The 24,772-nt window shown below is 46.4% G+C and overlaps 2 protein-coding genes across 6 annotated transcripts; one reads left to right on the top strand and one right to left on the bottom strand.

Moving 5' to 3' along the window:
- The first annotated feature begins 776 nt into the window (after window positions 1–776).
- On the top strand, window positions 777–1,490 carry LOC123589048 (cytochrome c oxidase subunit 6A2, mitochondrial). The gene is made up of 3 exons (XM_045460624.1): window positions 777–912; window positions 1,102–1,238; window positions 1,356–1,490. Exons 1-3 carry the CDS (start codon window positions 840–842, stop codon window positions 1,434–1,436), a joined length of 291 nt encoding a protein of 96 aa, XP_045316580.1. The 5' UTR covers window positions 777–839; the 3' UTR covers window positions 1,437–1,490.
- A 913-nt stretch (window positions 1,491–2,403) lies between these two features.
- On the bottom strand, window positions 2,404–24,093 carry ITGAD (integrin subunit alpha D). Of its 5 annotated transcripts, XM_045460619.1 has the most exons (30): window positions 23,879–24,089; window positions 22,006–22,111; window positions 19,300–19,403; window positions 19,097–19,167; window positions 18,857–18,971; window positions 17,374–17,504; window positions 16,564–16,709; window positions 15,627–15,780; window positions 15,380–15,530; window positions 15,110–15,183; window positions 13,685–13,814; window positions 13,430–13,572; window positions 13,138–13,278; window positions 12,835–13,044; window positions 12,003–12,133; window positions 11,727–11,884; window positions 10,675–10,829; window positions 10,285–10,416; window positions 9,392–9,465; window positions 9,020–9,161; window positions 7,412–7,525; window positions 7,219–7,298; window positions 7,033–7,116; window positions 4,661–4,739; window positions 4,390–4,497; window positions 4,204–4,281; window positions 3,887–4,000; window positions 3,635–3,736; window positions 3,265–3,375; window positions 2,404–2,796 (listed from the first exon to the last, which is right to left on the bottom strand). In XM_045460619.1, the coding sequence occupies exons 1-30, from the start codon at window positions 23,910–23,912 to the stop codon at window positions 2,683–2,685; spliced, it is 3,486 nt and encodes a 1,161-aa protein (XP_045316575.1). In that variant the 5' UTR covers window positions 23,913–24,089; the 3' UTR covers window positions 2,404–2,682. The 5 variants fall into 5 exon arrangements, with proteins under 5 accessions (XP_045316575.1, XP_045316577.1, XP_045316576.1 ...); XM_045460621.1 differs by lacking the exon at window positions 22,006–22,111; XM_045460620.1 differs by lacking the exons at window positions 18,857–18,971; window positions 19,097–19,167 and having other exon boundaries at window positions 23,879–24,090.
- Between the last annotated feature and the right edge of the window lie 679 nt (window positions 24,094–24,772).

A 24,772-nucleotide genomic window follows, 5' to 3' on the forward strand; every position in this document is an offset into this window, starting at 1 on the left:
CTTTCTTGAAGCTAGGGTACAGGCAATGACCTATTGTCAACTGGGGTCCACATGATTTCTCTGATTGAGAAGACACCAACCCAAGGATGCAAAATTCATGAAAAATCCACTTTCCAGAGGGTGTGAGGGTGGAAGAATCTGTTTTTCCAGGGAAGCATGGGTGAAGTTTTTGGCATCTGGAGTATAGCAGTGCAAATTATGGTGGTGTCTCACTGCAGCTGGCCCACAGAATGGTTTATTTTTGGCTGCACAGACTGTTGGCCTTTCTGGCCATACCAGAGGTACTGTGAGCTACCTAAGATTCTCAATTGCTTATATTTTAAAAACCAGTTAGAGTGAGTTCTATTCTTTGTAAAATATTGTGACTAATGCATATACTGAGCTACTGTTATGTGCTAGACTCTATGCTGGCATATTCCTATGTTACTTTGATTAAACTTCATAAACTTCATTTAAGGTATAAATTCTTATACATTTTACAGATTAAAAAACTGAGATTCAAAAGGTCACTTTATTCAATCTACAAATACTAAAAACCTGCTGTGTGACACTTACTGGGAATAGAATATTGAAGGAAATAGTTCCCTGCAACTGTAAAAAGAACGGCATATTGTTTTTAAATGTCCCCTTATCAAAATAAGAGGCACCAAATGGCAGATGTCTAGAGAGAAGGACCTCAGGCCAGTAAAGACCTCATTTTAAATATAGAAACCCACTAAAAATAGCCACCCATGTTACAGACTCAGCAGGTGATTGGCCCAAAAAGAAGGGAGTGGAATCTAGGCCGTGGTGAAGGAGAGTGAAAGGGCAGTTCACTGTTTCCAGCTTCTCTCACCACAATGGCTCTGCCTCTGAGGTCCCTGAGTCGGGGCTTGGCAAGCACAGCAAAGGGAGACCATGGAGGGGCAGGAGGTGAGTGGGGCTGCTGCCTGACCCTGTGACTTACATACCTGTACCCCCCTTCCACCTGTCTGGCCTTCTGCGGTTCTGAGGACCGCCCCCCACTCCGCCTCCCCCCCACCCACCCTTTAACTCTAACCTTCAGAGGCTCTCCCTTCCCCACCTCTCTCTCATCTCTGCCTTCCCCCCACCCTGCTGTAGCCAGCACTTGGCGCCTCCTGACCTTCGTGCTGGCGCTCCCGAGTGTGGCCCTCTGCACCCTTAACTCCTGGCTCCACGCGGGCCATCGTGAACGCCCCAAGTTCATCCCATACCACCACCTCCGTATCCGCACCAAGGTATGCTGGCCTGAAGCCTTGGCCCCCAGAGCGGGAGCATGGTTCAGACGGGCAAGGGGTGCTGGGGGACCCCCTGGCTGGGACCTCGCTGACAATCTGCTCTCCCTCTATTCACAGCCCTACTCCTGGGGAGACGGCAACCATACTCTTTTCCACAACCCCCGTGTCAACCCTCTGCCCACCGGCTATGAACAGTGAATGGCCCTGAGGCCCCAGTGGATGCCCCCAGCCCCAATAAAGGTGTGAAAACTGTGTGTCCGCAGGCTCTCTGGGGACCAGGATAAGGGCTGGAGGGGCCTCCAAGGAGTTCCACTGGGTGCATGCGCACAGTGCAGTCTGTGGTCTACATGCTCTTCCCAAGGCCATGATTTGGGAGGTGCTCCAGGGAACATCCTTGATGACTAGGTAGGAGATCTCCATCCTCCTTTTCTCTCACCTATTGATAATTAGGGCTATAGCCTGTAAAGGTCTTTCACATAACACTAACCTCACAGTAACTCTGGGAACAAGATATAATTTTGGTTCCCCTTCTCCAGACGAGGAAATGAGATTCTCAGATATTAAATGACTTAAATAAGGGCCCTCCTCAGAGGTCCCTGGAAACTCAGGGCTGCAGACTCTGAAGTACCACTTGTCTCTTGACATATATTCACAGCTTTTGTGAATTCTGGTTTTTGGAAACAACCCTGATTTCAAACAGAGGAACTACAGCCCTATCTGTGAGTCTTCATGACCTAGTTTTGGATTTGGAATATTTTAGCTATTCTCTATTACCACCCTTAATGAGTCTTCTGTATTAGTTTGGGAAATCATATGCTCCTTTCTGGAAGCCTGGCTCTCCTAGCCTCTGGGGATCTCATTCAAGGGAGAGATCGGTTCAAACAAGTTCAGGGCATTTCACTCACCTCTTAGGACAGTCTGCTCACTTGACATTACCAAAGAGCCTGAAGCCTGTGCTGAAACCCATGAGAAACAGACACATTGAGTTCTTCCTTTGGCTACTCCCCTGATGCTACATATATAGTGCCATTAAAAAAAAAAATTATCTCACGCCTCAATCACCTGAAAAAGTGAGTGAATGTTTTCTAGGCCCACAAGCAGGGTCCCTCAACTCTTCCTAGAATAACACTCAGGTCCCTAAATTAAAGCTCTTTGATTAAAGAAGAATGTTTTATAAACATCTTTATTTAATATGGCAATTCTTATATATGAAAATTTATGCTGTCATAATGCTTGCTTTTGTAAAAAGTGAGTCATCACTGAAGAACTCTGACAAATATGTTAAAGTATAAAAATCTTTCAAATACCTTGAGAAAGTGGCTTAGCACCTGGTAAGTTGCTCAGTCCAGTCCATATCTATACAGAAGTTATTCCCATGGAAATAGATTTGTAGGCAAAGTCAAGCCCAGCCAATAGGGGTAGATACAAACAGAAAAGTGAATTATTAGGACAAAGGCAAATTTGAGGCCTCACAGTGGACATCTTCCCCACTGAATGTGGCAGTGTCTTCAGGTTTGTTATCCAGCATTTCTTTGTACTGACGTTTGAAGAAACCAAGCTGTGAGGGGAAGTAAATCAGAAAAGCTGGGTAAGAGGGCAGGGAAGAAAGTTGGGAGTAGGAAGAGGCTGAAAGAGAAGAGAAGTTGGTTTGCATTTCTGTGCCAGAACACTTATGTGAACAACAGCTATTGTGTATTATCTACTGTGTGCCAAGCACAATGGTTATGCATATAAGCTATAGTAAAACAGCATAGATTAATAGGCAGGCCTACACACATACCCTGTCCTCGTTTCTGTCTCACTTCAGCTACTTTGTAGATATAGGCATGATTATCATTTCAAAAATGAGAAAACAAGTTCAGAGAAGTAGAGCAAATTGCTTGACATTAAAGAGTGAGCAAGGCAGAGCCAAAATGCACACACAGGCTGGCCTGACTCCATTGAGTTCTTTCCACTATACCATCCTGTCTCTGAGAGGGCTTGGGTTGTATGCTGCTGGTGTTGAGAGTGGGATTAAAACACTCACCTTGTAGAGGATGGCTGTGATGAGAGCCAGCAGCAGCAGTCCTCCCAAAGAGCTGCCCACAATGAGGGGAATGGGATCATACACCTCATGCTTATCTAGCATGATCTCCATCTAATTTGGGAATTAGAAAGCATCAGACTTTTTGCTGTCCCAGACTCTTCCCAGGTTTCCCAACCTTTAGCTCTCTCCCCTCCTTCCTTTACTCCAAGGGGTGACATACAGAAAAACTCATGGGCGTAGGGACAACCCTCCTGCTGAGAGACCTTCATCCTTCCTCCCTCCAGGCTTGCGAGTCTCCCACAAGGCACCACAGATTTTGCATTAGGAGCCCTCTTACCAGCCTGGCCACTGCCTACCACACAGTCACTACCTGAGCACTCAAGAATGCCTCTTGTCCTGGAAGCTGGGAATACATGGACCTGTTGAACGTGATTTCAGCCACACTTACAATCAATACCTTCTTCTGCAATGTCTACAAAACAGAGGGGGCACAGATGAGGAACTAGCACTGGGAAAGGCACAGAGTTCAAGAAATGTCCTGGCTGGAGGATGGACACAGACATCATCTGGTGGCACCTGAATCCTGGGGGGAAGGGGGGGCTCTCCTGTTGGGCCTACACACCTGGCTGACCCAGTCAAAGCTGAGGTTGCCCTTCAGGATGAATTCAACTTCCTCCTGGATGCCAAAGGAGGGCAGGTCACAGCGGAACCTCAGGCAATCAGCAATGGAGCAGTTCTAGGGACAGGAGAGGAATGAAGTTGAGGAGGGTCTTAATTTAGGCAAGAACGACAGCAGAAAATAAACTCTGTCAGGCTCGGGGTCGAGAACAGATGAACAATTATAGGACATATGTATACATCTGCAACCCAGCAAGTGCATTTCCCTATATACCCCAATATGCAGCTGGTCCTGCAATGGGAATCCAGGGTCTTTCTCACCAGTACAAGACTCCCTGGAATCTGGGTCAGGAATTCAGGATGCTGGGGAGGTTCCTTCTCTGACACACAGGGGAGACTCTAGTGAGAGAGAGAAAATAGCCACAAAATGACCAACATTTCACTGGTAAGACGGTGTGGGGCACTGTGGGGTCAGACTCCGGAGCATTAGGAAAGGCAAGCAGGCACCTGTGAAGGGGCCACAACAGCCACATCCCACACAGCCACACCATTCAGCAGGATAGGAACCCAGAAATGAATGCTGATGGCCAGATCTCGCTGACTCAGGTTATTCACCTGCAGAAAATTGAGACAGAACGTTATTGTGGTCCTAGAGCATCCCCAATCCTACTCCTTTCCTGGATCTAGCCCTCAGGTACACTGCCTGTCTCTTTTCCACAAGCTCCAAACATTAGCAGCACCATGGGAGGGAAGATATGGACGCTCCCTGGCTTCTCACACGATAACGATGCTCAGCTTCTTTCTTGCTCTTCTCACCAGAAGTTGAAAAGTTGAAGTACTTGGTAGATTCTTCCTGCCTGGAGAGAGAGGGCTCGTTGGTGAGAAACAGCTACGGAGCTATCCTCACTTTTGCCCCAGTCGTCTTCCAAAGGCTCTGTGGGCCCAGAAGAATGCCCAGAGATATAATTACAGTCTCCACGTGCCTCTGCAGACTCAGCTTCAGCCCTTCTCCCATGACTTTTGCCCCAGTCACCCAGAACTGCTAGGTTGCCCTCTGATACCCTGGCTCTTTCAAGTTCCCATAACTTTGTTTAAGTTCTTTCTTTTGCTTGGAATGTAATTACCACTCCCCTTCTGGAAAATGTCACTTAAAGGCCCAACTTAAACATTACTTATTATAACATTTAAACACTTTCCCACGAGAAGAAGGCATTCCCATGGCTTTCTCCTCTAGTAGGTACGTGGTTGGCCTTAGGTAATGCTTGCAGAGGCCACTGCCAGAACAAAAAAGCCTAAGGGGACTCAAGGGAAACTTGGTTGGATCACTCAGGAAAAAATGCAGTGCAAGCCCCTCCAGATGGAAAGAATAAAATAAATGTGGCTATCCTGGGGCAGCTAAGTAAATGTGAAAAAGGATGGTGCATGAACACAAGACCCTGGAGCGGACATAAATGTCCCAGGCTGCAGGTGGGTTTCCATCCATCTATCCATGCATCCATGGCCTTCTTCAGTAAACATTTACCCTGTGACTGGCTGTGTGCTTGACTCTGGAGATACAACAGTTAACAAGCCATAATCCCTGTCTTTCCAGAGTTATCATCTAAGGTCTCAGTGGAATCAAGCAAACAAGCAATGGGACCTGCACATTTCACCAGCAGCTAGTGTACAGAAGCCAGGCCAGCCATACAGAAACTCCACCCACCCCCCCACCCCCCAGTTTTCCCACAGATGTGACTGTCAGTTTGATGATTAAGAACACAGGTTTTGGAGCCAAGCCATCTGGGTTCACATTTCAGTCTACCACTTCCTACCCAACTAATTTAAGGCAAGCTACTAAACCTCTCTGGAGCCCTGTAGTTTCTTCCTCTTTAGAATGAGGGTGCTAATAATAGTGCCTGTAATACAGTTGTGAGGCAGTTTGCAGCAATGACATAAGTGTTAGAATTTATTTTTTCCCTCAGTGTGTTTGCCCTCCTCTATGCTCCTGATCCCAAATGGTTCTCTCTGTGCTTCAGTTTTTTCACCTTAAAACTTCAGTTCTAACTCTCTTTTCAAATTTGAGTAAATCACTCAGTTTCCCCAATCCTTGGAGAGGCACAGTAGTATATGGGCATGAGCACAAGCTCTGGAGCCAGACCATCTGAGTGATTCGTGGTGCTATCACTTCCCAGCTGACTTACAGGGGCAAGTTATTTAACCTCTTGATTTCTTTGTTGCTAAAAAAGGGTGGTTAACAATAACTATGTGAGAGTTATTCAAAGGATTAAAGGAATGTAGATACGTGTCAAGTACATTTAAAATGCCTGTCATATCATAAGTATATATAACTGGAAGCTCTTAAATTATAAGTTTCACTGTTCTCCCATGGTTAGAAGGGGAAATTAGGACACGGAGTTTGGAAGGGCAATGACACACTGTTTGATCAGCACCCCCAACCCAGTTCCCCTAAAATTTCATGTGTCAGCAGCAGCAGCAGCAGCAGCAGCAACAACAGTAGCAAACTCTGTCCCATGGCAATATTATAAGCTTCTGACCAACTCACTAAACCTCTGGAGTTTGGTGAGGTATTCAGGGCTCTTTGCCCTGCTTCCAGCCTGACCTGCCCCTGCTCCTCCACCCACCTTGAAAACTGAGAGCAACAGCCCTGCACTTGCCTCTCCTGTGGCCTGCTGCAGCCTTGGCCTCTTAGAGACTTTCCCAGCAGTTTCTCACACCTCTGCCCTCCTTCTGGTTTGGTGAAAACCTGACCTTTTATTTCCTCTGTGTGGTGACAAACCATATTCCCCACTTCAGAGTGCTAAAAAAGCCTCAATCTTAACCTAGTTAGTTTCACCTCTGCACTTTCATATCTAGCACCAAAACCAGAATTGGCTTCATGTTAAAGGAAGCTTCCATCTTAGAGAAAGAGAGAGGAGTGCACAATGGTGGCAAATGTGCATCCAAATAGTAGGCCAATTCATCAGAGAAGAAGCAAGAACTGTATGGTAGATGGTATTATAGATAAATGTACGGCTGGTCACAAGTATTTCCATGTGAGGAATCAGAGGGGATAGTTTAGATACCCATCCTTTCAAGAGCAGGCTGGGCAACCATGGGAGGTACTAGGCTTAGAGGAAGGTCAGAGGTCAAGGGAGGGCAGGTATTAAATACCTGCTGATCACCATGTAGACAGCATATTTCACAGGGAGCTCCAGCTGGAAGGTGGTCTTGCTGGATGCAGGCTTATTATTCTCACTGGAGAGAGAGGTGGGGGGAAGCCCAGTTGGGAAGGAATCCAAGAGAGAAATCTCTGACTGGGGCATGAGATGGAAGAGTGAGGGATACACCTGGACTCACCTGCTTACATTGGCCCTCAGAAACAACTTGTCTCCTTGGGTGGCCTTGTAGGAGACATCAAATGTGATTAGGAAGGTGCCCTGAGAGGAAAAGAATGAAAGAATGGGGATAAGGAAAGTCATGGGGGAGTGAGGGAAGAAAATGGGTAAGGACAAAGGAGCAGAGTGATGAGGATTTGGGGGGAAGCATTCACCTTAGTGCCCTCGTGGAAGATGGGATGGTTGATGCTACAGCTGCTGCTCCTCAGGCTCTCATTCCCTGTGGGCGCTGCCTCACATTCCAGTCGCAGTGGGCGCTGGTGTGGTTGCTTCCAGAGGAGGAAAAGAAATTCAAATATGTTACCCATGTGCATATGTGGGCTAGATATATAACAGTGGGGCATTGCAGAACAGTAGGGAAAAGGACAGACTTTTCAAAAAATGGTCTTAGGAAAATCGGCCTATTCAAAACAAAATAAAACAAACAAAAGAGCAAAACACATTGGATCCCTACCTCACTCCATACATTAAAATATTCCAGCTAGATAAAAATTCTTAATGTGAAAAGGCACAATTATAAAGCTTTTAAAAGATAATACAGGGGATTATCTTCATAACCTTGGAGTAGGGAAGCATTTCAGACAAGATCCACACATTAAAAAAAAAAAAAGACAAAGTAAAATATTTGATAAAATTCAACCACAATCAAATTAAGACATTTGGCTCATCAAGAGACACTATACAGAGACTGAAAAGACTGGGAACAGGACTGTAAAATATACTTAATACATATAACTGGAAAAGTATTAGTAACAAGAATATTAAAGAGCTCTTAACAACTAGAAAACTATGGACAACTCAGTAGAAGAATAAGGAAAAGGCTTGGACAAGCACTTCCTAAAAGAAGAAATCAAAATGACCAGGAAATGATTACAATTTGCTCAACTTCATTAAATAAATGTAGGTTAAAACTTCAAGGAGGTATCAACAGGTAGACAAAAATTTTAAAGTCTGACAATGCCAAGTGTTGGAGTGGATGGAAAGCCACAGGTGATGGAAGTGCAAATAGGTGGAAATGGTTTGACTTTACTTATTATAATTGAAAATATGCATACTCAATGATTCAGAAATTCCATAACTGACATACATCTTCCAAATATTATGCATATGTGTACCAAGATACATGCTCAAGAATAGTCATGGTCAATATCAGAGAACAACTCAAATGACCATCAATTGTGAAATGGGTAAATAAGTTGTGGTACAGTCATACAAAGGGATTCCAAATAGCAATAAAAGTGTTTTACAGCCACAAGGAACAACATGGATGAATTTCACAAACATATGTTGAAGAAATGAATAAATATACAAGAGAACATATAACATGTTTCCATTCATATAAATTTCAAATATTGGCAAAAACTCACTGGTTTTATCTAAGAAATGGCAATCACTATTCTTACTGTGATCATCAGTTCCTAATATACTTTAGTGATTACCTTCGGGGAGAGAGTGAGGTTATAAGGAAAGGCACAGGGAGGACATCTGGGGGTGCCAGCAGTGTATTATTTCTTGACCTGATGCTAATTACGTAGACATTTCATTAATATTATTCTTTATACATAAGCTTTATGCACTTCTCACTCTATCTCCCTTCCTCCCTCCCTCCATCCCTCTCTGACTCTGGAACTCTGTGTGTGTGTGTGTGTGTGTGTGTGTGTGTATGTGTGTTTATATTTCACCAGAGAAGAAATAAAAGAAAACTACTATAACCCAGAGCAGGGAAGAGATCCCAGCAACTGGAGCCCAAGGGAGCTATTTACCTGGGTTCCTAACACTCGTCGATAGGACAGCCCTGCTGGATAGTAGAAGTTGATCACAGTTCCATAGGAATCCTCACCTTCATTCCACAGAGTCACTGTCACATTAAGCTCCACGGAGCTCCCTACCACCAGGGTCTGCAGGCTGGAGGAGGAAGGGCAAAACTGAAAAAGAGGCTCCATTGGAAATGAGTTGGAATTGGATAGGGGGTAGGGGTGGGACTGTGGGAACTCATGAACTATTGGCTGAGAACACTCCAATCAAAATTTCTTTGTTAGAAGGAGAGCCAAAGGGAAACAAAAGTACATCTCATCCTATGAGGATGGGAGACCCAAAAGCTTAAGTGTCTAGAAATGAAAGCAGATAGAGCTCACCCTGAGGAGATGAGACTGACACTCAGGTCTCCTTCACAGAGGTGATCTTGTCCACAGTTCTTCTCAAAGGGGAGCTGCAGCAAAACAGAATATCTCTTCCCATCCATGTCTCAACCTTTCTTCATTCCCCTCATTAGGAGCACTCCTCCTAATAATGAGTAATACTCATTATTGAGTATTACTGAACACCCACTCTGCACCCAACAGTGTGCTAGACACTGACAAGAAGTGGGGCAGTAGGGAAGGGGCAGTTAGAATATAAAAGAATGATAAGAACTTTGGTTTCAAGGGGCACAGAATTTAGTTGAGGAGTTAAATCCAACTCACATTGGAACAATTATTCAACACTGTTAAGTAACAATAAGGGGGTGGGTAGGGAGTTAGAAAAACTGGAAACTACAGGTGAATTAGACATGGTTCTTGTACTTATGGAACCCACAATTCTAAAGGACCCACAAAAGTAGATGCAGATTGCTATGATTCCAGTCATGTAATGTTGGTATCACCGTGAAGTAATAGGAAGCCAGAGAAGTGATAGATGCTGAATGTGGTTTCCAAAAGAGTGGAAGATAAGACTGGAGCTTTGGGGACTAGAGAAGATTTGGGGTGGAGAGAAGGAAATGTTTTCCAAGTAGGAGATACCACATGGAAAAAGGAACAGAAGTAGGAATGAGAAAAGTTGGGAAGGATTTGAAAAATGAGAACCAGAGAGTTTATATTGAGATAAAGTGGGCACCAGCTGGGACACGTGTAAGGGTCTTAGCTAGGCGGGGCCTTGGTAACTGGGTGGAGGCAATTTGGACTTGATGTGGTTGGGAACCAAAATAGGTTTTGAAGCACACAGAGATACAGTGAAAATCAGTACATCCCTGGGATTTTGTCAGAAGACTCACAGAAGCAGTGAAGAGGTCCTGTGAGCCCACAGCCAGCACAGGGCGAAGGTTCTGAGACGAGGGGATGGGCTCCCCAGCCAGGGAGAAGTTGAAGTGTAGGATGATGGGACTCAACACGTCCTCCACACAGTCCTGAGGGAGAATAGGCTTTCAAAGCCCCACTATCCTTCTCCTTACTTTCCACCACTGGCCCTTCTCAACTGCATCCATTTCCTGCTGTCCAGTCAGAATTCTGTGCAAGCTGTTCAGCCAGGTACTCTGGCCTCAACTTTCCTCTCTCAGGCCCCACTCTCCCCACCCTTTCCACCTCACCCGACAGGCAGCAGAGATGCCAGAGATTATCCTTGGGCTCCTTCTCCCCCCACCTTTCCCAGAACCCAAAGTCCTTACTGGTAAAAGCAGCTTAATGGTTTCACAGTAATCCCCCAGCCCCAGGGTTTTTCTTCGAGACAAAGTCCTGTTCTTGGTCTCATCAAAAATGGCACGAGAAATCAGGCGGCTTGGGTCTAATGCCAGATCATACCTGACAGAGCTTTGGACATCACCTGGAGCAGAATGGGACACAGAAGACGAAAAGTCAAAGAGAACCTCTGAAGTTCTATGTTGTTGTTGTTGTTGTTGTTTTTTTATTCGTGCAATATATATTTGCTGCACACTTTCTATGGGTCATGAGATGTAACAGGTGCTGGGGATATAGGTAGAGAAGGAGATAGAGAAATATAGCCCCAAGCTCACAGTCTAGGAAAAGAGATGAGCATGTAGGACTTAATGTCACACCATGATCAACTCAACAGTGGGATCCTCAGTTGTACCAAGGAGGGCTTGCTGGACATCAGAGGTGCCTCCCTGGGTGGGCCTTGTCTGATCTCTGACCTGGAGGATGAGCAGGGGTTGGTGAAGAATGGGGAAGAGAAAATCCCAGACCATGAGAACGGTGGCTAAGACCAGAAGGGAGAGAGAGGATGGCACATTTACAAAAAGGGAGAGTGGGATGAGGTGAGTTTGGAAGGGCAGAGAGGAGCAAAGTCAGCAAGGACATTGTAGGGAAGGATTTTGGTCTCTCTCAATGCAAGAAGAAAGTGGTTGAAGGGTGTTAAGCAGGAAAGTAAGGAAACTAGATTTGCATTTTAGGAACAATCCCTATAGTTTCTCTATGGAGATAGGGTGGGAGCTGCAAAACACAGACATGGGAACAGCTCAAAGTATAGGTAGGAAAGGTAGGAGGTGGCTGGGGCCAGTGGGGAGAAATGGGCAGATGTATCCTGGAGATAGAACCTATGGCCTGGGTGTGGGGAGAGGGGGAGAAAAGGGACCCAGGTTTCCAACACTGGCAGCTGGGTGGATGTGGAGGTGGTATTTGGATTCCTGGGCCCATTCTCTCCTGACGATAGGGTGGGAACCTTTATGGGGTAAGGGGCTAGATTCACTAGAAAGAAACTCACCTAACTGGTCCAGTGAATTTTTGTGGATAGTGAGACAGACTGTGGCATTTCCAGCTTCCAGAGTGGTGGGCACCTCTTCCCAGCACTGGTACACAGCCTTTGCCACCTCCGAGGGCATGAATCTCATAGTCACCCCCACATTCAGCACTGGCTGACTCCTGAGGGTGCAAAGAGGGGCTGAGGACCTGACTCTGACCTTGGGGAGGAGAACAAGGGAGGGGGCAGCTTTCGAACTGGACACACAGAGGGAAAGGGTGGGATGTGGGGAGTTATCACCTGAGCAGCAGCACCTGTCCCCGGGCCCCCACAGCCAGGTCCACTAGTCCATCCTGGGTGAGGTCCTGACCCCCACTCAGCGACTGTCCGAAATACTGGAGTGTGGGAGAGAGCTGGGAACTTGCAATCCTCTGGCCAAAGAGGGAAAGGAGAAGTGGAAGTCAAGGGAAGGTCATTTGAAAGGTTTGAGAATAAAGATTTGGAAAGGAGAATACAGTGAATGAAAGTAGAACTGAATGGAAAAATTGAAAAGGAGAAATGAAGGGGTAGGAATGGAAAGCAAGTGTAGTGAGACCCCAGGGATCTCAGACAGAGAGAGGCAAGCTCCTTTGGTCCAATTCATGTGAGGGTACAGGCTAATGACAAAATTAAAGCATAACAATAGAAATATAATAGGTTAATTTACTCATCACATGTATCTTCCTTCATAAATATTTGATGAACAGAGTACTTAGTACTCCATTGAGTCATCTTCACAAGAAGCCTATGGAGTTTATCATTTAATGTTTCATAGAGGGGAACTGAGGCTCACAGAGGTTAAATCAGTCACTGCCTAAGGCAACACAGCTGACATGACTGGCCAGGCATTTGACCAGGGCCTGCAATCTCTTACCCACTAAACTGCCCACAACAGATTGGAGTCTGTTTGGAGCGAAAGGACAAAAGAGAGATAATTTGCACTCAGCTGGGCCTGGTGAAATTCATGGCAATAAACCCCTAAAAGGAGAATAGCTACTACTAAGGTCCATGACAAGAGGCACAGGGCCATCAGGCACATCTAAGACATGGGAAAGGAGGTGGAACTGGAAGAGACTTCAGAGAGGGGCCTCACCTGGCTGTGGGAGGGCCTGATGCCCAGTTCTGAGGTTCCATGAAATAGGTAGACAGCACCCCGGTTTTCTTGCTCTCCTGGGGCACCGATGGCGACGTCTGTCAGTTTGTCCCCATTCGCATCCCCCAGCACTGTCAAGGCTGCCCCAAAGCGGCCCCAGGGGTGGCCCTGCTCCCCACAGAGAATGACCTCACACTGCCACCTAGCCCTCTGCAGAACAAAACCAGTGTCATGCCCCAACCCAGACAACCCCTCCACCCTACTCCCAGGCCCCACCCAGCCCAGGTCTCATCAGACACTCACCCCCTGGGGCAAGTGGCACACGGACACCTGGCCCCCCCACGTCGGCTTGTAGTAGTGTGGAGCCCCAATGAGGACAAGGTCAGAGCTACCATCTCTATCCACATCCACAGTACAGAGGGAGGCCCCAAAGTAGGAGCCAATCTGGAGGGCAGAGCGTGAAGTCACCCTGCCTGCCTGCCCCCTGCCACCAGAACCTTACCCTGTGGTCCCCCAAACCCCTTCATCTCCTCCCTCTCCATCCTTGGACACCCTGCCACCCTCATGGTCCACTCTGGATTCCTCTACACCCAACCTGGGTCCCTGCAACTTCAGCCTTTGGCTTCCATTGTCCGGACTCCCGGGTGAAGAGGACAACCTTCCCAGTATGCTGATGGCGGGGAGCCCCCAGGATCAAGCTCTTCACCCCCTTCCAAAAGGCCAGCTCGGTGGAGTAACCTGGGCGGGGGCAGGCCTCAGCACAAAATCTTCCTCCCATCCCTTAAGCTCCTGTCCTTTCCAGGCAGCTCATCTCCTCCCGCCTGTGCCCCCAACCACAGCTTTTTCTCACCCAGGTAAGAGTCCCTCATGTCCACGTTCTCTTGAGACACACTGATGAAAGTGGGGCTCATATTTTGGGGGTATAGGAAGGCACCTCCAGACCAGCTGAAGCTCCCCACAGCCCCCAGAACTGGTCCATCCTGGGAGGAAAGGATGGGCTAAGCAGTTTTGAGTCAAAACAAGGCAGCCTATTCCAAAGCAATGCCTGCTACCGACTCTACTCATTATTTGGAATTCTCTTTTCCTTCCCCAGTCCTGTCCAGCAGCTTAAATCCCTGACTCCTAATATCTCTCTCAGTCCATCCCCAGTGCCGCTGCTCCAGTAAGTCCCAGCTCTTCTCACCCACTGCCCTTTCTGCCTCCTATTGTGTTCTTCTCTGCTCCATCCTCCTCAGTGTTAGGTTTCCTCAGACCAAATATAGAGCCATCACCCAGCTGGCAACCCAAGATGGCTCCCTGTCACCAAGATCCTGAGGATGGTATCTCAGGTCCTCCCCAGACAAACCTGTGGAGTTGCTCTATGCTTTGAACACACCAAGTGTTTGACCTGGACACCTCTCCTCTCTTTCTGAGACGCAACTCCTCTCTTGGGAAGAGTCATCCTCAAAGCCACCTTCTCTGTGAGGTCTTCCTTGGCTCCCTCGGGGAGTGATAGGTGTTTCCTACTCTGCATACCTTGCTTATTGCCTTTCTAAACTTTTGACTATAGATAATTTAGAACATATACAAAAGTAGAAAGGAATGCACAATGAACTCATAAGTACCCAGGTTCAATGATCAATTCATTACCAACCTCGATTCATTTCTATGTCCCCCCAACTCACCCCCAAAACTCTTTTGAAGAAAATCCCTCTGGATATTTTTAACACACATCTACTTTCACATAAGTCATGCTATTTTGTCATTTCTTTGGTCTGCATGATCTGGCCTTTCCCATCTCTCCACCCACTCCTTCCATGCTGCCCCTCACTCACCCTGCTCCAGCTATGCTGTCCCTTTTATCTCTCTAGTGCAGTAACCTTGTTCATGCTTCAGGACCTTTGCACTTGCCTTTTCCTCTCCCTGGAGCAATCTCTCCCCAGATTTTCCCACACCTATCCCTTTCTCATCATTCACCCTCAGTTGTTATTCCTCAGGCCTCCTCTGATCATCTCTCTTGCTCTCTTCTAACACTGAGCATAATCTGAAGATCTTTTGTTTGTGTTTATTGTCTCCTCCCACTGTATATGTGCTCTGTGTGAGAGCAGGAACCTTGGCTATCCTGTTCTCTGCTGTGCTCCTAGCACCTACATACACTGCCTATATGTCTCTCTCTAAACGGACAGTGACCTTCAGGACAGGATCTCCTTATTTACTTCTGGGTCCCAGGACCCAGCACAGGGCTGGCCCAGGATTGGTGCCTGAGACCTGTTTATCAAGCATATGCTCCACCTACCATGGTGAGCACTGAACTGAAGCCTTCTTGTGACATCTCATGCTGGAAGGAGCTACTTGTCCTCGACTGGGTTCCTGTGGGAAAACAGGTCACTTAGGCTCTGGGGACCATGAGACCACAAGGACTTAGAAGGAGAAGAATGAGTCTGGGTCTCAGGTTCTGGGGCACAATTTTGGGTGACATGTGAATAGGGATGGACCCTCAGAACTGTAGGGAACAATTGGGTTGGGAACCTTTGGATTCCAAGACCCAAGCTCGCCCTGTATGTACCCTCCACTGCAAAGATCTTCTCCTGCAGCTGCTTCTGGATGCTGCTGAGTGCTGCAAAGTTGTCCACCTTGAACACGTGATCCTGAGAGGGCACTGAGCCAATGGTGTTCAGCTCCTCCCTGGCAGTGGGTTCCTGGAAAGCATCTCCCACCTGTGGCAGAGAGGCAGCTGAGGAGGAGCCCACCAGCCTTTCTGCATGAGTGAGATGCAGTCTCAGTCTGAGAGAGCCACGAGGAAGAGGACGTACCCCAATGGCATAGCGAATGATGCCAGCTTTCTCTGCCAGGGGCATGACATCACTGTATTCCAGGGGGTCTTTGTATTTCTGCCCATCTGTGATGACAATGAGAATCTTCTTGGCACTTTCACGGGCACCATTCCTACTATGAAACAGTTCTTTCCTGTCAAGGAAGAAAGGGAGTTGGCTCTCCTGAGATGAAACTGATTTTGAAAAGAAATCATTTGCAGCTCTAGAAGGTCATCTGGGGAGACTAGGGAATCCTGGTACCCTCAGACTATGCCATGCATGAGGTGCATATTATCTCATGTAATCTTTTTTTTTTTTTTTTTTAATTTTTTTTCAACGTTTATTTATTTTTGGGACAGAGAGAGACAGAGCATGAACGGGGGAGGGGCAGAGAGAGAGGGAGACACAGAATCGGAAACAGGCTCCAGGCTCTGAGCCATCAGCCCAGAGCCCGACGCGGGGCTCGAACTCACGGACCGTGAGATCGTGACCTGGCTGAAGTCGGACGCTTAACCGACTGCGCCACCCAGGCGCCCCTATCTCATGTAATCTTTACAACCAAGTTGTAAGTTGTCCTCATTTGGCAGTTATTTGAGACTTAAAGTCAGTAACTCCCAGGTTTTCCCAGGTCACCAGCAGGGAGCCAGAATGAGAACTCAGATTATCTGAACCAAAGCTGCTCCAGGTGGAATCTGGCTGCTCCAGGTGGAATCTGGGTCCTGCCAATCCAAGATCAGGCAAAGAAGAAACACTGCAGAAGAGTCCCATCCTATATCTGGGAACAGATCCAAGGAGGAACATTCCCCCTACAGCCTCCTTACTTCCCTTTATAGACCCTTTCCCCAGAGCTTCCCATAGTCCTGGAGAAGGGCTGTTCAGACCAGCATGAGGAAGCGGTGTGGCAATGTGTCCACATGAGGTAGAAGGGGGAACTTACACCACTTTCAGGATGCCTGTGGCTGTAAATGTCAGGCCATTCAATTGGAGAATTGGATCCACCAGGCTCTGAGGACTTGAGCTGCTCTGGAATTTGGTGAAGGTGAAGTGGATCTCCAAATCATTGGAGTACTGCATCAGTGAGAACTGCAAAGGCCAAGAAAAATGCCCTGGTGCTCAAGAGTTATTTTTTAACAAACTTTAATTTTGGATTAACTTTGGATTTATAAACAATTTCCATGTTTTTTGAGGCTAAAACTCAGGGGGAAATTGGCCCAAAAAGAAAACTAGAAATCAAAAACAAATAATGTTTCTTTCATACTTTGGCAATACTGCAATATTTGTTAAAATAGGATTTTTAAAAACTTTCATAACGTATAAAATCCACTTGTAGGCTATATTTCCTCACTTCTCAAGAATTCATACACACATGTACACTAATTAGTGAGAAATAAAATAAGAGAAATCATGAGTTGCATGGAAAACACAACAAAGAAATCATTAAGTATTTGGCCAAGGTATCTTCAGTCTAATTTCATAGCAAAGCTATTTTTGCAATCCTTTCAATGCTTTTTAACAGTAAAAAAAACTTATATTTCCTGGGCCATATAAAGACATATTAAATGCCACAGGGGAATTTCCTCAGGTAAGGGCACAAATCAGCCCTGCACTGAGACCTTAGCCTTATCATGGCACAGGTCCACTGAGCCCACCCCCAACAATGCCAGGTCTCCCCCTAGGTTGGCCTTTCCCAAAGGCAGCCACCACCACCCGCCCAGCACTCCCCAGGTCTTGGGGACTCAATCTTCACCAGTGTGTTGGTGCCTTCAAACTGTCCCATGACAGCTATGACAAAGTTCTTCATCTGCTTAAAGTCCCTTTGGTCAATACTTCCAGAGCCATCAATCAGGAAGACAATGTCCATCTCTTGACTTGGACACTCTGTAGAGAAGGAGGAAGGAATCAGAGATGCTAGTGTGGGACCCAGCTGTCTCCCAGGGCCCAGAGACCCTTCCTGCTCAACAGACTTACCGGGTCATTCTTGGTCTATGAACCAATTACTACCAATTTTCCAACACCCTCCACAGAAAAGGCCCAAATCCATTGCCCAAATATTAAGAAAGAAAACAAAAACACAAAGAAAGAGAGATAGAGACAGAGAGAAAGAGAGAAACAGGGAAACAGACTCTCAACTATAGACAACAAACTGATCCTTTTCAGAAGAGACATAGGTGGAGGGATGGGTTACATAGATGATAGAGATTAAGAATATACTTCCTAGTGCTGAAATGCCACATCCCCTACCCTGGCTGCACAGACATCCAAGGCAGGTCACGGTACCCCCCAAAGTCCTGAACACCCTTCCTCCACTCTCTCTGTCCCCACTGTAGATTCTGCTCTCACAGTTTGGTTGAGAGTTGTTTATGCTGCTATTTTATTTTTCCCTGGCATCATGACTTCTCTGGTCCAGAGCATTGCTCTCAGTAAGCACTTTAAGTGCCCCTGGCTCTTACTTGGAGCCCAGTATCTCTTCTGATACCACAGAGAAGACAGTTTATCTATATCTTCCTCCTAGTCCAAACACATGGTCCTAGCTAGAATTTCAGTCATAATGGTAATTACATATTATGTGCCAAGCAGAAGTCTAAGCACTTTATATTTATATTAAATATTTTACTCCTCATAACCATCTTAATTATTAAGACCCAGTTAACCAATGAGGAAATGAAAACCAGGGAATTAGGTCACTTGCCCAAGGACACAGAAGACAGACTTATTCAGAACGACTCTCAGAGAGATGCTGTTCAGTGTCCCTGGCACCACTCTCTGTGGAAGACATCAGCAACAAAATTGTGCATCACATTTTCCATGGTCCTAACGTTTGCTCCCCTTAGAAATTCATCAGTGAGTTATCAGGAATGGCCTCGTACTTGGATCGCTGGATCTATCATCCTCACCACATTTTCACCATCCACCTTTCACCTTTCCTCTGAAAGCCCAAGAAGCATCTCTGCACCTGTTGGCAACTATGAGATCCTCATGCCTCCTGTTGCCAGCACTCTGAAGCTCCCTTCCGCCTCATCTGAACCTTTTCCCCTCGGCCAGCTTAGAGAACCTGTTGTAAGCTGCCCTTCTTACGAGGCCAGACCATGTTCCCAGACCTTCTTGGGCTCACTGAGGCCTCTGGGAAGAGGCCATGAGCACAGGAAGCCAAGACCATAGTCTCAGGCTCTGCCCACTCCTCTGTGCCAGTATGTGTATAAAACAGAAATGCTGTCTCTAAAGGGACCTACTTGGCAGGGCAGCAGGCACTGTCCGAATGGTCTGCAGGTGGGAGCCCAACAGGAAGCAAAAGCCTTCTGCATACATATTCTCCCCACAGGCTCTGTGCATGGTTGGGCCGCAGGCCTAGAGGCAGAGACCTGTGTGAGCAAAGGGGCCCCAGAATTCTCCATATTCTTCTCCCCCAGCCCAAGCCTCCTCTGGCCCCTGATCCTGCCCTTGTGACCCTTCTATGACCCAGAGAAACTCACCAGCAGCCAGGAGCGATTGGTGGAGGCTGCCAGGGACAGGCCCAGGGACATGTTCACGGCCTCTGGTGGTGCTGAGGGCGGATACACATGATCATACTCATGGGCACACCCTCATTTTGGGGGAGAATCAGGACTAGAGGCCAAGGAGAGACATTCTTGTACAGGAGGAATGAGGGCCCCAATTCCCAGGTGGAGTCACTTACTGTGCAGTGATATAGGTTGACATAGGCCAGTGGCAGCTGCACAGTCATACAACCGTCCTGTCCGGTTGACCGCCACCACCTCCAGGGGGGCTCCCACCACGAGTCTGGAGGCACAAGCATGACATATAGTTGTATGAGGGGTAAGGACACAGGGCGCTTCAGGTGAGGAAGTATCACCATGTAACAAGGAAGTGAGAGTTTGAGAGGGAAGCTCTTGGCATTTGCCACTCATGAGGCTATTCAAAAAGGAGAGCTTCAGTTTAACCCACATGTGCTGAAGGACTATGCTGGACTTTTTGTTTGTGTATGTGTGAGGATACATAAATAAATTTGTATTTATATATACAAATGGTTTGAGTGCTGTTTTTTAACATTAACCAAAAATAAATATATTCAAAAGAAAAACATTTTTCAGCCGTGAATAAGTGCATTTTGTTTCTGGGGTACCATCATTCTGAGCCACCCAAGAAATAGATCACCTCAAGTTACATGGAAAAAAAAGAATTTTTTTGTATTAAATATAACTTATTGTCAAATTGGTTTCCATACAACACCCAGTGCTCAATCCAACAGGTATCCTGGAAAAAAAATTAAAGGTTATTTATTTTTGAAAGAGAGAGAGCATGAATGAGCTGGGGAGGGGCGGGGGGGGGGGGGGAGACAGAATCCCAAGCATGTTCCGTGCTGTCAGCACAAAGCTGAATGTGTGGCTCTAAGCCACAAACTGTGAGATCATCTCCTTAGCCAAACTCGGATGCTTAGCTGACTGAGTCAGCCAGGCACCCCTACATGGAAAAATTTTAAGCCATAAGGTATCAAAACAAAAAGATTATTCTGTATTTAATTGGATAATTTAAATATAACATAAACAATTTGAGTTGGACAACTTAAAGCAAAAGCATCAGACTCCATATCAATATCTACAGTCATATAAGTGCAAAAATTTATTTATAAAACCTTTTGAGAGGAGAGAATTTTTTAATTTTAAAAAAATGTTATCTCTGCCAACAATCTCTCCACTCAGATGAGAAAACTAGACAAATATTTGTGTGTTTTTAACTAATTAGCCAGGCAAACCACATTAGGTTAACATTTAAATCTTCCTTCTAGAAAGCTATTCCTTTATGGAAAGCTGAGATCCTTGTGGGTCTAACACTTGCTGATGAAAACCTAAATAGATGGTTAGAGATGTAGCAGTTTGGGACCTGCTGGCATAAATGGATGAGCAAACTTTTCATCTACATGTTTTTCTTTACCCTATCTATTCCTGATTCATAGGCTTGGTCTTTTCAGTGTTTGGGTTGTGTTTCAACAGACAACAGGAAAAACAATAGCTTTGTAGCAATCAGCATGTCATCCAGTCTATATATTTACTTTTTTGTAAATACTGGTGAACAGCAGTCAATCAATAGTTTATAGGTGTGTGTGTGTGTGTGTGTGTGTAACTGATGGTGATGGAAGTGGGACAGTGGCTATCTTTGAATTTGTTGGATTTTGAGTGATCAGAAAAGGCCTAAGGGAATCCAGGGGAGTGGACCTGAGGATGTTCTGTACCTGGATCCAGGCGGCAGCTACCTGGGTATACACATATGAAAAATTTATTGAGTTGGACCTTCCAAGATTGGGCACTTCAGTTTTTGCCCTGTATATTTCAAAATAAACAAACAAACAAACAAAAAAACCCCATAACTCTGACATCTGGCATTTTCTTCCATGCCCCAGGCTGCCAGCTGGGTGAGGAAGGGGGATGGATGTGCTTTTAGAACTCAGTGACCTCAATATGCTACTTCTTGGCCAATTAAATCTTCTTGTATTCTCAGGCTCATTGCCAACTTGACCTCCTCTGTGAAGCCTTCCTAGAATTCCCTCCTGGGTTTGATCTCTTCCTTCTTATGCCTCCAGATTTGTGTTATACTTGCATCACATTGGGACTTTAACAACTTGGGTCCCTGCTGCTGGGACCTGAGAATGTGAGTTTCTGGAAGCAGGGTGAGGTACATAATTGACAGTCCCAGTGTGAAATAAAAATGTGGGCCTTTTGTTCTGGGAGAAAAAAAGTTTTTTTCCCTTTTTTTTCCTCCCCATGATCCTCCTCTTTACCTGTCCTGTCTTTACCTGTTTGCTATTTAGTGTTGAATTCCCCAAGGCACAGGGATTTTCCCAGGGCCAGTGCAAACCCCACAGCCTGGGCAAACTGTGCACAGCCAACCTTGACCTTGCCTAACTCATACCAGGGGCTGAGGGCAGCAGGGGTCACTGGATAGGTGTGGGGAAGCAGGAAGCTAAGAACCACTCCACAGAAGGCTAGACTGCATGTGAGCCAAAGCTCCAAGCCTCCAGCACATCTCCGCTTCCCCATCAATCTTAATGACCACACACAAATGCTAAGATCAATTCTTAATAATTTCAAGAAGAAGACTGCAAAACATTATTACAAGTGCAAGGGTAACTGCAAGGGTGACCACTTACACTGGTCACATGCCACAAAGCGAGACCTGTCTGGAGGAGATTCAAGATCTCCCTCCTGAAGGAGTGTCTTGTCCAGAGTTTGTGGCCCTTCCTGGGACCGTGAATAGTTGGTAGTAGTGGTGTCAGTGGTGTCAGACTTTGCCCATGCTGCCCTTCCTCCAGATACCTCCTAACCCATGTTCATCCATTTGCCTGAAGGCTGAAGGGGTGAGGGTGGGGAGAGTGGGCAGGGCTTACCTCGATCTGCCAAACTGGGCCACACTCTGTCCAAAGCTAACTCCATCCTCTTGAAAGACCATGGGCTCCTCCACATCCAAGTTGAACCCATAATAAGAAGCAATGACTGAGGAATATGGAGAGGGAAGTGAGGGTGGGAGGAACAGTCAGAGAAGCCTCATCTCCTCTGGATACCTGACTTTTGGGATCTTGATGCCCACCCCAGTCCAGCTCATCTTCCCAGGAGAAGGGTGTTCTTTTTGTTTCCTGATTTGCCATCTGTGTGGCTCCTGTCTCTCCCTTCCTCAACAATAATCAAACCACAATACAAATGGCAACAATCCAGAGAAATGCCCCCTCAAGGATATTTCAAAGGACATGTACAACCTGAAATTGAGCCTGTCACCTCATGGTATGTTAGCCCAAGAATGTCCCTTATGATAATACAATTCATTTCCTAAACTGAGACCTTCTGAGAATGAAAGGGACACCATTAATAATTACATCATGGTCCACCCTAAGGTCCAGATGGGGAAACAGACTTAGAAGTTTTTGATTAATTATTTATTCTTATGTGTTTCCCATGCCCCCCTTCCTTGGTGCTAGGCTCTAAGACAACAAGGACTGCAACCATCTTGTGTTGGTGCCTGAGGCAGTGCCTGGCCCTTAACAGGTGACTAATTATTATTTGTTGGCTGACCCAGAACTGCACAGGAAGTCCCTGGTATAGCCAGGATTCCAACCCACTCTCCTGATCCTTCACATTCTCCTCTCTGGTGACTAAGCTCAAAAACCTCAGTGGAAGGCCCCCTACATTTCAAGGGCTTTTCCCACAACTCTCACTCCTAGACAGCAGGTTTCTTCTCCATTTCTACTAGAATTCCCAGCTGTCTCTGGATTGAGGAGTCAACTCCAACCCCAAAGTAGGGAAGCTCTAAGAATATAAAGCATTAGGCCAGGATGTGACAGGCAAGGTCCAAACAACTGAATCTTGGGGTTCTGGGAAAAGGCCAGATGTTGAAGGTGCCATAATCCTACCATGGCCACATGCAAGGGAGCTTCACATCCCAAATCTCCTCAAAGGATGATTCTATTTTTGAGTCTGAAAAAAGAACCTATGACCAGACAAGTAGGATGATGCCAAAAGTCTCAGACTGAAATGTCTCAGAGGCCAAGAGGGTGACATCAGTGAGTGAAGTGGGTGGTGTGAGTACCAGGGAATTATGGGCACTTAGAGCATGTGGCCCTTTTAAAGGAGGTAAGCATTACCAGGGTCTAGAATTCAGAGCTCCAGACCTTCCCATTTCTCAAGAGAAGCTGAAAGTCTGGATTTTTGTGTGGAATCTGATTTTTGACTGACACACAAATGATTTCAAATGACACAGAAATGTGATCCTGTTACAGGTTCAATTTCTGGACTATTCTCTTGGCAGTCGTGGAACAACCTACCTGAAATAAAAACCAAGGACCAAGGATGAGATATCCAAAGTTTCCCCTCCCTAGTGACTTCTATGGCCTTCCCCGCTGGGGCTCTGAGGCTGACTCCTGTCAACCATACCACCACCACCACCACACACACACACACACACACACACACACACACACACACCAGGGACCTGACAGAAGGTGGGGGGAAGCCTTGGGGAATGTGGAGAAGTAGCTTATTCTCCACCCAAACTTAGCCTATGAGTCTATCTTATCTCATCTTTGCTCAGGTTATGACCCTCCCCTGATTCCAGGCCATTCCTCTTTCCACACCAGACTCTAGACACTAAGGCACTCCCTTGCCTCACCTCCTCCACAGAGCTATATGAGCTGACCACCAGCCCCAGAATGCCCTATCAGACGGAGACGCCCCCGCCCAGACCTCTTCCAGTTCTGAGGCCCCACTTACCACCTAAGAGGAGCATAATTCCAAAAGCCATCATTGAGCAGCGTATTGAAGGAGGCGTGAAGAGCTGAGCAGTAGAGCACTGAAGGATACTCAGCGTCCTCGGGGAGAATTAAAATAATGACTCAGGCCTTCAAGTGACAGAAGGAGGGGCATAGTGAGGAAGTCTTTGGTTAATCATAGAACAGAGGCAGGGACAGGAGGCCAAAGACACTCTTGGGGAAAATCGCCCATACTCTCCCACCGCCACCACCTCTAGAGATCTGGCTTCCTTGTCTAGGACCTGGCTTTCCCAGAAGTCCACCCTCCCCCATCCCTTGAGATCCAGTTGATACCCAGGGAATCCTGGGACCCCTCTGGGGCCCAGAAACCAAAGTGCATATGACTGGAAGGGGTAAAACAGATGGCTGCAGATGCCCCACCACATGGATGTGAGTCTGGAGAACGGCAGACCTCCCCCTCAGATAGCAGTGTTGAGGATTGAGCATGAGTTAGGAGGCTGTTGTTTTAAAAACCAGACTCGGTGCATCTGGGTGGCTCAGTTGGTTACGTGACTGACTACAACTCAGGTCATGATCTCATGGTCCATGAGTTTAAGCCCTGTGTCAGGCTCTTAAATACAGAATAGAAACTGAGGGTTGCTAGAGGGGAGGTAGGTGGGGGTGAGCTAAATGGGTGATGGGCATTAAGGAGGGCACTTGTTGGGATGAGCACTGTTGTATGTTATATGTAAGTGATGAATCACTAAATTGTACTGAAACCAATAATAAACTATATGTTAACTAACTTGAATTTAAATTTAAAAAATTAATATAAATTAAAGACCAGATTCCATCAAGAGGAAAATGTATAATCAAACTGGCAAATAGGCGTAGTAGTCATACAAGGGGTTTACTA

Source organism: Leopardus geoffroyi, chromosome E3 (genome assembly GCF_018350155.1).
Source record: "Leopardus geoffroyi isolate Oge1 chromosome E3, O.geoffroyi_Oge1_pat1.0, whole genome shotgun sequence".
Taxonomy (NCBI): Eukaryota; Metazoa; Chordata; class Mammalia; order Carnivora; family Felidae; genus Leopardus; species Leopardus geoffroyi.